At 42.5% G+C, this 12,202-nt stretch overlaps 1 protein-coding gene across 2 annotated transcripts in view; it reads right to left on the minus strand.

Annotated features, from left to right (window-relative positions):
* Positions 1-231: 231 nt before the first annotated feature.
* LOC106589273 (rho GTPase-activating protein 44-like) overlaps positions 232-12,202 on the minus strand; it is a 144,902-nt gene continuing 132,931 nt past the window's right edge. For both annotated transcript variants that reach the window (XM_045710245.2, XM_014179021.3), the window contains 4 exons: positions 11,662-11,850; positions 7,896-8,011; positions 7,299-7,670; positions 232-6,208 (listed from right to left, as the gene is read on the minus strand). In XM_045710245.2, the coding sequence (XP_045566201.1) occupies positions 6,054-6,208; positions 7,299-7,670; positions 7,896-8,011; positions 11,662-11,850 (832 nt within the window). In that variant the 3' untranslated portion in view covers positions 232-6,053. The remainder of the gene's footprint in view (positions 6,209-7,298; positions 7,671-7,895; positions 8,012-11,661; positions 11,851-12,202) is intronic.

Below are 12,202 nucleotides of genomic sequence, written 5' to 3' on the forward strand. Positions count from 1 at the left end.
TCATATCCCTCGCCCCGTTTGACCTAGACACTTGAAACATTGTATGTAGGTGTCTAAGGGATTGGTTAATAGATGGCTGAGTTTCTGATAAATCAGGAAATCCGATTTTATGTGTCCATTTAAATCCTTTGTAAATCCACTCCACAATGGCCTATGTATTTTCTTTCCTGTTAACATACTGTCACACACACCATACTCACAAAGCATTAATAAATACACACCAAACCCAAATCATACAAAAACATTTTTTTAATAGTTTTAACATTCTGATGAGGATTGTTTCCAATCTTACAGTACCTGTCCACAGCAAGTGTTCTGCTCTGACTGGGAGAGGGTATGTCTTATTTCAGTGTCCCCAATATCACCGCAGTTGACATGTACATTAGGGCCTTTTTATATCTAAAAACAATGGATCTGGATCATCAAACCTTCCCTTTTATCTTGGCTCCCTTGTATAAATGTATTATCTAAACATAAACTATGCAAAAACATTCATGAAGATGTACTTGCTTACCAAACAATAGCTGCATGCACCACTGTGTCATCATTTGCAAATGTTCATACAGGCAAACCAGATGTGTTATATCTCACATTTTTTCAGGCTAGCCTGATTGGCCAACAAAAAAGGCGTATCTTTGTTTTGCCTAATATAAATCAGGAGGATTTGTTCATCTGATGGATAATTGGATTGATTTATGCCGATATAAAGGTTATCCTCAGAGAATAACATTCCATGTTTACAGACAAAAATAAATACAAGTCATCATTCTGTGTCATCAAGTGTCATTCTGTCTTGACTCATTAGGCAAAGAAGCTCAAAGTTAGATGCTATATTGTCTCCAAGTTGTATAAAGTAATTCAGTTTGGCAATTATTAAGCCATGCTTAGATGTACAGTAGCCTACCTCATATTTATTTGACTCTGCTGAGTGAATAGTTGATTGACAGGATGGAAGTCGGAGCAAAATGCAATACAGGAACTGTGCACTGATAAACTGATCATAGGGCAAAACTGAATAATTCTACCTGCATTGCAAGGCTCTTTTTTCTTTTCACATAGAAAAATAAATATGACAAGCACAGGTAAATAGGACCAAAGATAAGACAAATTTCACAAGCATGATGAAAAATCATGCTGCTGATTTTCACACATAGAACAATGTCTAGTCATAATCCCCAAGCCTGTTCACATCACTAGCAAACATCTGTCCACCCTGTTAAAACTACATCCACAACACACAGAATTCCCCCTTAAAGCAACCTGAGGCAAACAGTCCAAATAGTCACCAGTACATTCCACCTATTCATTGGAAATATTCCACCTAACAGTGGAAATATTCTGTGGAATCTCTCTCACCAACCACTGCCCTTGATAGACAGGATTTCTGATGTTAATAAAGTTGTGTTTTCAATAAATATGTACAAACCATCACTCATGAACAGAACAGCCACAGAACAGCACATTATCCCCAACGACAAACGTCCAGATAGACACAGAACTGGCCATTCACTTCAGCACATCCAAATTGTAAGAACAGCTTTCAATAATGTAAATGCAATTTTGTCTATATTATATATTTTTTTAATTCCTCAAAATAATATGGCATGATTAGCATTTGTCGCATCACGACAGGCAGAATTAATAAAACATCAGTATAAACAGTAAAAAAACATGGGACCCTCTTAATATTTGACGTTTCTCTGTTCATAAATACTGTAATTGCACTTTGTATTATCATTTAGAAATTCAAACTTTTTGTTCTGGAACTGTCTAGTAAGCATTGGGTTGAACTGTATTGCTTTCAGAGGAGAATATTAGTCTTCTCCACTGGGGAATATACTCTGTACTGTAAGGTTGGAATAACATAGGAAACTATGTTGACTCAACTGGTTTTTGCCTCGAGGGATGGTGGTCCTCGTTTTACTTACCAATTGACAATCATGAATACATCCCTTATAATAGCTCTACTGGTCAGGCTTATGGACTAGTGGAGACTTGCTGCACACTGTGATGCAGCACTTTCCGTTTAGACATACTGTATCATTAAGCTCTAGGCTGATGACTCTGCATTTTTAATCTAACATTTCTCTAAAATAGATTTAACCTTGAAACTATGTTACTGCTATTACTACTGAACGGTATAAAGCTTGTGACTGATAACTGTGCAACACTTACTGCATTTTGTTATGTGTGAATCTGGCAATATTGTGGTCAGGACCAGAACAACACAGACAAGTTAACATATATATATATATATATATATATATATATATATATATACACACACTTTAAATCAATATTTATATTTTTCATATCTTCATATATACAGTTGAAGTCGGAAGTTTACATACACTTCAGTTGGAGTCATTAAAACTCATTTTTCAACCACTCCACAAATTTCTTGTTAACAAACTATAGTTTTGGCAATTCGGTTAGGACATCTACTTTGTGCATGACACAAGTCATTTTTCCAACAATTGTTTACAGACAGATTATTTCACTTATAATTCACTGTATCACAATTCCAGTGGGTCAGAAGTTTACATACACTAAGTTGACTGTGCTTTTAAACAGCTTGGAAAATTCCAGAAAAGGATGTCATGGCTTTAGAAGCTTCTGATAGGCTAATTGACATCATTTGAGTCAATTGGATGTATACCTTTGGGTTTTTTCCGAGCCTACCTTCAAACTCAGTGCCTCTTTGCTTGACATCATGTGAAAATCTAAAGAAATCAGCCAAGACCTCAGGAAAAAAATTGTAGACCTCCACATGTCTGGTTCATCCTTGGGAGCAATTTCCAAACGCCTGAAGGTACCACGCTCATCTGTACAAACAATAGTATGCAAGTATAAACACCATGGGACCACGCAGCCGTCATACTGCTCAGGAAGGAGACGTGTTCTGTCTCCTAGAGATTAACTTATTTTGGTGAGAAAAGTGCAAATCAATCCCAAAACAACAGCAAAGGACCTTGTGAAGATGCTGGAGGAAACAGGTACAAAAGTATCTATATCCACAGTAAAACTAGTCCTATATTGACATAACCTGAAAGGCCGCTCAGCAAGGAAGAAGCCACTGCTCCAAAACTATGGTTTGCAACTGCATATGGGGACAAAGAAAGATCATACTTTTTGGAGAAATGTCCTCTGGTCTGATGAAACAAAAATATAACTGTTCAGCCATAATGACCATCGTTATGTTTGGAGGAAAAAGGGGGAGGCTTGCAGCCGAAGAACACCATCCCATCCGTGAAGCATGGGGGTGGCAGCATCATGTTGTGGGGGTGCTTTTCTGCAGGAGGGACTGGTGCACTTCACAAAATAGATGGCATCATGAGGGAGGTAAATTAGGTGGATATATTGAAGCAACATCTCAAGACATCAGTCAGGAAGTTAAAGCTTGGTCACAAATGGGTCTTCCAAATGGACAATGACCCCAAGCAAACTTCCAAAGTTGCGGCAAAATGGCTTAAGGACAACAAAGTCAAGGTATTGGAGTGGCCATCACAAAGTCCTGACCTCAATCCCATAGAAAATGTGTGGGCAGAACTGAGAAAGTGTGTGCGAGCAAGGAGGCCTACAAACCTGACTCAGTTACACCAGCTCTGTCAGGAGGAATGGGCCAAAATTCACCCAACTTATTGTGGGAAGCTTGTGGAAGGCTACCTGAAACGTTTGTCCCAAGTTAAACAATTTAAAGGCAATGCTACCAAATACTAATTGAGTGTATGTAAACTTCTGACCCACTGTGAATGTGATGAAATAAATAAAATCTGAAATAAATCATTCTCTCTACTATTATTCTGACATTTCACATTCTTAAAATAAAGTGGTGATCCTACCTGACCTAAGACAGGGAATTTTTACTATGATTAAATGTCAGGAATTGTGAAAAACGGAGTTTAAATGTATTTGGCTAAGGTGTATGCAAACTTCCGACTTCAACTGTATATATGTGTGTGTATATAAAAAGGCGAGAGGATGAAATATATATAGTACAAGTCAAAATTTTGGACACATCTACTCCTACTACCTACTATGTAATCATGTAGTAACCAATAAAGTAATAAACAAATCAAAATATATTTTAGATTTTAGATTCTTGCCAAGAGTGTGCAAAGCTGTCATCAAGGCAAAGGGAGGATACTTTGATTTGTTTAACACTTTTTTGGTTACTACATGATTCCATATGTGCTATTTCATAGTTTTGACGTCTTCACTATTATTCTACAATGTAGAAAATAGTAAAAATAAAAACCCTTGAATGAGTAGATGTGTCCAAACGTTTGACTGGTACTGTATATATTTCATCCTCTCGCCTTTTTATATACACACATATACAGAGGCTTCAGTATTTACAATAGTGTTGTGATGGATAAAATATATAGCACTTGAACGTAAGTGCATGAAAGAGCAGCGTTTGTTGTGGCTTCCAAACACTAATCAGTGTTATGGATGGAACGTTTCATGGAACGTGTTGGTCATGGGCGGGCCCCTCACCTTTGAACCCCATCACTGGATCATCAGATTGGAACATTGATATTATGTGTTGTGGATGTCAATCATACTCCTCTGCACCGTAATCATCGGTATAAATACTTTCAGCACAACAGCAAATACTTATTGACATTCCTCATCATCAAATTCTTTATATGGTGGATTCCTCTTACTAAAGGGGGGGGGGGGGTATAGGGAACTGAAACAGCAACCGCCGTATAATTTCAATGAGAGCCTATTCTCATTCCCTGTGTGATAGAATATAAACATATGTTCTAGCACCAGAAGAAATGTATCTATATTCTGGATAACACCCACACATACAAGACCGCACTCATATACACACTTGCTCTAACAAAAAAGTTTTCAATATTGGCTTTCAAACAGCTGAGCAGGCTCCCCATTGACAGGCTCTTGCCAGATAAGGCTCTCAGGGCGCTCATTAAAGAAGCTGAGGCTGAGTGCAGAGACCACAGAGAGGAGGTATAGTCCCACCCTGCACATTCCACTCATACTCACTTTTCAGCATTCCATTCCTTTTATATAGAATTATTCTGTTTCTTCTGTTTCTATGTCCCATTCCCTCTACAGCCTCTCCTATGATAATGTACAATCAAGTACATGCTATACTATAGAATATCTGTATACCGTATTTATAATTCTATATCTGTATACCTATGGTTGTATTCTTATATTATATGACACATATAATATCTCTTGTATCACTGTTAATATCATTTACTCTGAAATGTACAGTATAAACAGTCATTTTAAATAGTCAATACTATATTATCCAGATGAAACTTCCCATCTAACAGCCAAATGCAATCTTAATCTCCCTTTGAAGAGCGTGATTGGGGATTCAAGCTCAAACTGGTCTTGCAGTACCATATATATTTTCTATGGCAGAACTCGCCACTTAATGATGCAGCACATTTCCAAACACATCACACAATTCACAAACACACATTCAGCCAGGAAGGAACAAGGGGTTGCCAGTGATTTCAAAGTATGAGGGATGGGTTATGATGGTGTCAAAAGGAATGCTATAGACTTGGTGACAGGGAGAGGAAATCAGAAATCTACTGTCCCTTTCCTTTACTACTACACTCAAAAGAGTAGAATCCATTCCACCGAGCAAATCGTTTTCATGTCTTGTATGTGAAGTTAGAGGCAATATTGGAAATGACTCAAATAAGGCAAAAGTAAAGAAAAATAAACGCAATTGTTGAAAAATAAAATTCTTAAAAATGAATGCACCACAGACAGAATCAAAGGAATCCAGTCAACATAAAAACAAAGCATTGTGTCCGATTCTGTGTATCAAAAGTCCCTCCCCCCACAGTCTCAGAGAGAAACTCTCTGGATGTGGATATACTGTATGTATTTTCTGTATTCATATATATTTCAGGTTATAAGATTAACTTTGCTTTACAGGGCTGAACCCAGTGTTTGGTCTCTATGGGTGGAGGTGAGGTCTGGAGTGAGTCAAAGGTCAGAGAATGGGTCCTGGGGACAGGCTAGAATAGTAGGGCTGGGGGTGGAAACTCGTGATGTCATAGTATCGTGCTCTCAGACTCTTCCTCTGACTCTGTCTTGGGGGTAGGCTGGACTACCGCCACTGAGTTCCTGTAGGGGACCATCTTAGGCTCATCGAAGATGTCATCCAGTTCAACGTTGATGATGGGGATATCCAGGTTGCAGAAAGAGTCTGAGTGGTCAAAGATCAACATGAGAAGAGAATAGAAAATAAGAGATAGAGAAAAATAAGGGTTGCTTAGAATAAGTCTGTTCCCAGATATGATTAAGTCAATGCTGAATGATGCATTACACACAGCAGGGAGGTGTTCGGGGTAGGTTTGTAATACTGCAAATTTCATGTGAAGAAACAACACTTGTTCAAGGTGTGGATAACAACAATTCCCCAACAGTGTCCAGTACAGTCACCACAAACATTTATACTTTGTCTTTGATCTCACAGTCATGTGAGAATGATGACATCCATTGTGTAACACTTGAAATGGACAACAACCAGTGAGTGGACAACAGGAAGTGTGGGGGGAGTGACTTTGCAGAGTGTAAGCAAGGGGACAGCGGTGGGATGTGGCATGGTTTCGGGGGAAAAACAGTAAAGAAAGCTTCTTGGGATAATAAAATGACGTCAATCTTCTGTGTGAAGTGGAGTCAGTGGACGGTCTTTCAGACACATCCACAAGCCATGCATCGCGCCAGTCTCAGCCACCATGCAAAGGGCAACGAAATTGGTTAGTGGTGGACTGAACAATGCAGAGATATATAGATATATACATATGGGACGTCATGTATATAGGTATATACACAGAGAGCTGGAGCCATGCAGCTCCACAGTGAGCCAGGATGGCGGACGGTTGGTTGGTTGGAAGGGCGGGAGGGTGAGGCTTTAGTACAGTACTGGAATTCCTGCTTACCCTAAAAGGCCCTTTCACATTTAGTCCATATTGAACCATTCACCTCATACCGCTGTAGGCAGACGATAATAGTAGACAAAATAATGAAAAATATGGAAGAACAAGATAAGAGATATTGATTAGAATCTTTTAACCTGTTCCCTGTAGCTTTACACAGGTGAAAGGGTTTAAAGTATCAGTCATTTAAATAAATGACAGAAAAGAGTTCCATTTGCAGAAACCACATTAAAACCACAGAGATCCTATTAAACTAATTCTATGATTAAAATGCTGTCAGGCACACTAGAGAATTTACCAGAGATGAGAGTGTATAAGTGGGCTCCAAGTGTGTAGAAACTCCATTGAAGCATTTACCTGTGGACATGCTCTCCCCAGGAGACAATCCATCCAGCAGGCCACCACTGTGCTCCAGGGGTTGGGGGCTGGAGCCAGGGGTGCTGGGGGGCTGTGGCGGGGGCAGGCTGGGCCTCTGCCGGGGAGGCTTGGGAGTGGGCCTGGCCTTGGTGAGGGTGCCGGCTAGCGAGGGAGGGGAGGAGAGGGTGGCGGTCTGAGCCTGTCCCGGAGAGCCGATGGTGGCGTAGCCCTGAGGGTAGCCAAAGCCATACGGGGAAGGGGTACTAGGAGGGGTGGGGGACAGGCTGACTGGAGAGGGCTGACCTGTGGACTGGTCAGACATTCCCCCAGACTGAGAGTAGTGCTTAGGTGGGATGGGGGCCAGCTTTTTAGCTGTGGAGAGACCAGACAGAATGCCAAGTGTGAGAGAAAAGCAACACAGATTGTAATTGAAAGGTGACAAGCCAAAACAAAACACTCAGGCTGCTTTGTGCATAGTACAGTCTCTCTCTCTCTCACACACACACACACACACACACACACACACACACACACACACACACACACACACACACACACACACACACACACACACACACACCCTTCTTCCATCAGTACCTCTTCTCAGGGTGTGAGGGCTATGTTCAGAGGGCTGTGATGGCCCACCAGAGGGTGCTGTTCCCTGGAAGCCCTTCTGTCCAATCACTGGAGACAGCTCCTTGTTCATCAGACTACTGGGGAGGCGAAAAAGATATATGAACAACAATATGTCATTTTCATAGCATCTTCTTCAGGTTGTGTGTGTGTGTGTGTGTGTGTGTGTGTGTGTGTGTGTGTGTGTGTGTGTGTGTGTGTGTGTGTGTGTGTGTGTGTGTGACTGTGTGTGACTGTGTGTGACTGTGTGTGACTGTGTGTGACTGTGTGTGACTGTGTGTGACCGTGTTCACTGCCTGTCAGTAAGCAGTGAACAACATGTAGCTAACAATTGCCAATCAGGTTGAATATATTGACCTTATTCCTGCACGTCATGACATCCATAGGAATGAAAATCCCCGTAGTCAAATACGTCAAATAATCTGAGTGACCACTTTCACTACTGCAAGTATACGCACTACCAGCTATATCGCAGTGGAGCATAAAATCCTCCAAAATCCAAGCCCAAGCCTGTAGGCTTAATAGATTGTTGTTGCCTTTTATTGCACTATCCAGCCAGAATGCCAATGGGTAGAGAGCTTGAAGGAAAAAACCTAACCAGTTTATAATAGGATGGGAGTTACAGCTCTCCCAGCTCCAAATTCCCCCTCCCATTGACAGCAGATGAGGATGGGTGATCGGGACTGGAGGGATTTGGAGTTAGGGTGGAGCTATCCAATGAGGCATTCCTTATGGCTGTTGATGTAAAAGACCCCATTCCGATGAAGGCCAATGATTGGTTAGGAATCATGCCCAGCCCATCCATATTTTTCACCTAGTCACTCTAAATCCAATTCCTATTCAAAACAAAACTAGGCCAACTGGCCCCACTAAAATGACTCATTAACACCCACTATATTCTGCTATCGCTGAGAGCTTTGAATATTGTTTGTTGCTTGGCAACATCCTCCTATAAAATAAGGTACTAAAACGCTCCAATAGAACAGAGTGAGAAAATGAACAAAATGTATAAAACAGGATGTTCAAATTTATTGTTGGCATATTGGAGGCAGCTCCCTCTCTCTCACTCTCCCATTTGTCTCCCAATATCCCTCTCTCATCTTGTCACTATGAGCCACTCAGGCCTGTGTGTGTTACGAAGACTGAGTTTGTGTCCAGGTTCTAGGAGTGGGCCGGACGATGTGACTTAGTATTTACCCAGTCAGCTTGGCTCCTCTCTCTCGGCTACAGGCACAGGCGGCCCACGGAAGAGGTGTGGACAGGGGAAAGTTAGGGGGGTGGGGAACGAGGGACGGGTCGTGTCGGGTTAGCACGAGGGGGGTTTTGATGCTGAGGGGGGAGACGTTAGTTTCTGACGGTGGGGGCGCATGCAGAGCTTCGGCCAGGGGACTCTGTTTGGGCAGGTGCAGGGAGCTGGGCTTGGGGTTAGAGTTGATATCAAGCTGCTGCGGGGAGGGGGAGGGAGAGGGGCACGAGGAGGGGGGCAGTGGGTGAGGGCTGTAGTCAGACCAGTGTGGGGGAGGTGGGGGGGACGGCCCGGGGGGCACGGACTCGGGACCGGGGGCGACAGGGCGCGCGTACTGCGGTGCTCGGGGGTAGAAATGGTGAGGAGGTGGGTTGCAATAGGAAGAAGAGGAAGAAGAGGGGTAAGGGGGAGGGGGCCTCTCCTCCTCCGGGGAGGGGTAGGCATAACAGGAGTCCGACCAAGTGGATGACGCATCATCGGAGCTGCAATGATAAAAATGTAAATGATTTCACAGGGAATTGAATTGTTCTGAGTCAGGAAGAGGCCAATATTGGCACGTTCTTGTTGCGGAACGAAAAGCATTGTATAAAAAATTATACTGTATGTGAGGAAGTCCAATGGGCCATTCTGGAATGTTTGTGAACACTCAATAACCAGTGCAGTTAAGTATGAAGGAGAACAAGTGCGGGTTTTTGTATCAGGGAAGGAATTAGTCAACCAAAGTTGAACAGAGTCGTGTTAAGAGGGTGAGGAGAGAGGTCTAAAGAAATAGAAAAATTGAAAAGAAAAAAGAGCAAAGGAAAAACATTAATACAGGCCATGCCATACAGTATATTCATTCAGCACAAATCCTAAAACTGCTTGACAAATGTAAGAAAAAAAACATTTGCCATCTTACATGAGCATACCCCATTCATAGACGCTAACTGCTTTAGCGTCTATTGACGATCGTATCTGCTGAACAGGAATTATTATTATTATATATATATTTTTTAAATTATTATATATACACTTTTAGCCCTTTTTCTCCCCATATTCGTGTAATCCAATTGTCCCATCGCTGCAACTCCCCTAAAGACTCGGGAGAGGTGAAGATCGAGAGCAATGCGTCCTCCGAAACACCACCCTGCCAAGCCGCACTGCTTCTTGACACACTGCTCACTTAACCCGGAAGCCAACCGCACCAATGTGTCAGAGGAAGCACCATCTAGCTGGCGACTGTAGTCAGCTTGCAGGCGCCCAGCCCGCCACAAGGAGTCGCTAGAGCACAATAGGACAAGGAAATCCCGGCCGGCCAAACTCTCCCCTAACCCGGACGACACTGGGCCTATTGTGCACCACCTCATGGGTCTCCCGGTCTCAGCCGGGTGTGACATAGCCTGGGATTGAACTAGGGTCTGTAGTGACGCCTCAAACACTGCAATGCAGTGCCTTAGACCTCTGCGCCACTGACCAGGCAATTTATGTTACGAGCCCCCAATGTTTGCTCTAAACGTTGACACGCATCACTCGCGGTACGGTTTAGGAATCATAAGGAACCTATCTTTCATATCAGCAAGAAATGTTTTTCAAAAAACAAAAGGTTAAATTACACCTTTATAGGGTTAGGGTTCCCACACGGCCATATTTCCATGTGACAGCGCTTGTTTACGGAAAACAGACGGAAGACAGAGGGGTGCGCTAATAAGCTATCTGCATCTCCGAACTCTTGTGTGTAAACGGAAGACTGAAGCCACAAACGTGTTGTCACTGAAAAACACTGTCGGCTGCAACTGTGTTAAACCAGTTAAAACAGTAAGTATGTATTTTTGCATTTGTGAAATTATTTTGATGTGACATGAAAGTAGAGGGATTTATGCTTCTAGGACCGTTCCGCAACTGAGAATCGATTCAAGTTTAGATGGAGTATTTGGCTGTTTTGGCTTCCAGAGACAAATGGCCTGTAAAACAGAAAGTGTAATCGTCTTTGGACTACAAGGAGTAACATTAGGCTGTTAGGTGTTAACGAAACCTGTTCTGATAGATAGAAAGGAAAAACATGTACATGCTGCATTGGCAAGCTACCTCTGAGATGAGGTGAGCCTTTTCTTTGCTCACGTTGTTACAATTTCATGGGTAATGGATAAAAAAGCGCAATCTGAAAAACAAATAAAAATAATACTTTATGTCCTTCTACCGAAAAAACAACCCTCTGGTACAACCTGTATATGAAACTAAACAAGCACAAATTTTACTTCAAAGGGCTTTGGAAACTCTGAAGATCAAACACAAGGACAATCAACCACAATGAAAACAACATCACACAAGGTCAAACCAAGTTTGAGATGAAACTGGGCGTTGGTTCACAGAAAGGTGAAGACGATGCATGGGAAAGAGAATTAGAAGACGTAAACAGACGGAAAAAGTAGACAACGCCGTGTCGATGTCAGTTTCAGGACGCGAGGATTGGGGTCAATTGGAGTGGGGGGGGCACAACAGCCTTACCTGGCACGGTCGCTGCCAGCGGGAGGAGGGGTTGGTAAGGGGGACGCAGAGAGCTCCCCCTGCTCAGGTATGAGAGCGTCTGAGGGAGGGAGCGATGTCTGCATACTCGGGGGCGTGGAGGAGGTTTTACGCACTGACGACGAGCCTCTGCGCGACACCCAAGAGGTGTCCATCACTCTGACCCCCATGCTGCAGTGGGACAGAAACACACAGTCAATCAAATACAGTGGTCAGAGGTCAGCCAAGCCCAGGGAGCCTCATCCTGTAGTGCTCACAATCGTCAGGACACTCCTTACCGAACAATATGCATAAAAACACTAGGGAAAGGAGACATTTGTAATAATGTGTCACAGTGTGGGTGTATGTATGGTTGGTCTCTGTGTGACAAACAACTGTTGGCCCCTGTTATTGCCATTTGTACTTGTCAAAGCAAATCAGACGAGTACATCTAATGCCAGAAATTGCAAAGATGCATTTTAAGTAAATAAACCACACAGTGTGATAACATTGTACACACAGGAACTTGACAACAGTTAGTTGG

The sequence above is a fragment of the Salmo salar genome, chromosome 28 (assembly GCF_965601325.2).
Source record: "Salmo salar chromosome 28, fSalSal1, whole genome shotgun sequence".
Lineage (NCBI taxonomy): Eukaryota > Metazoa > Chordata > Actinopteri > Salmoniformes > Salmonidae > Salmo > Salmo salar.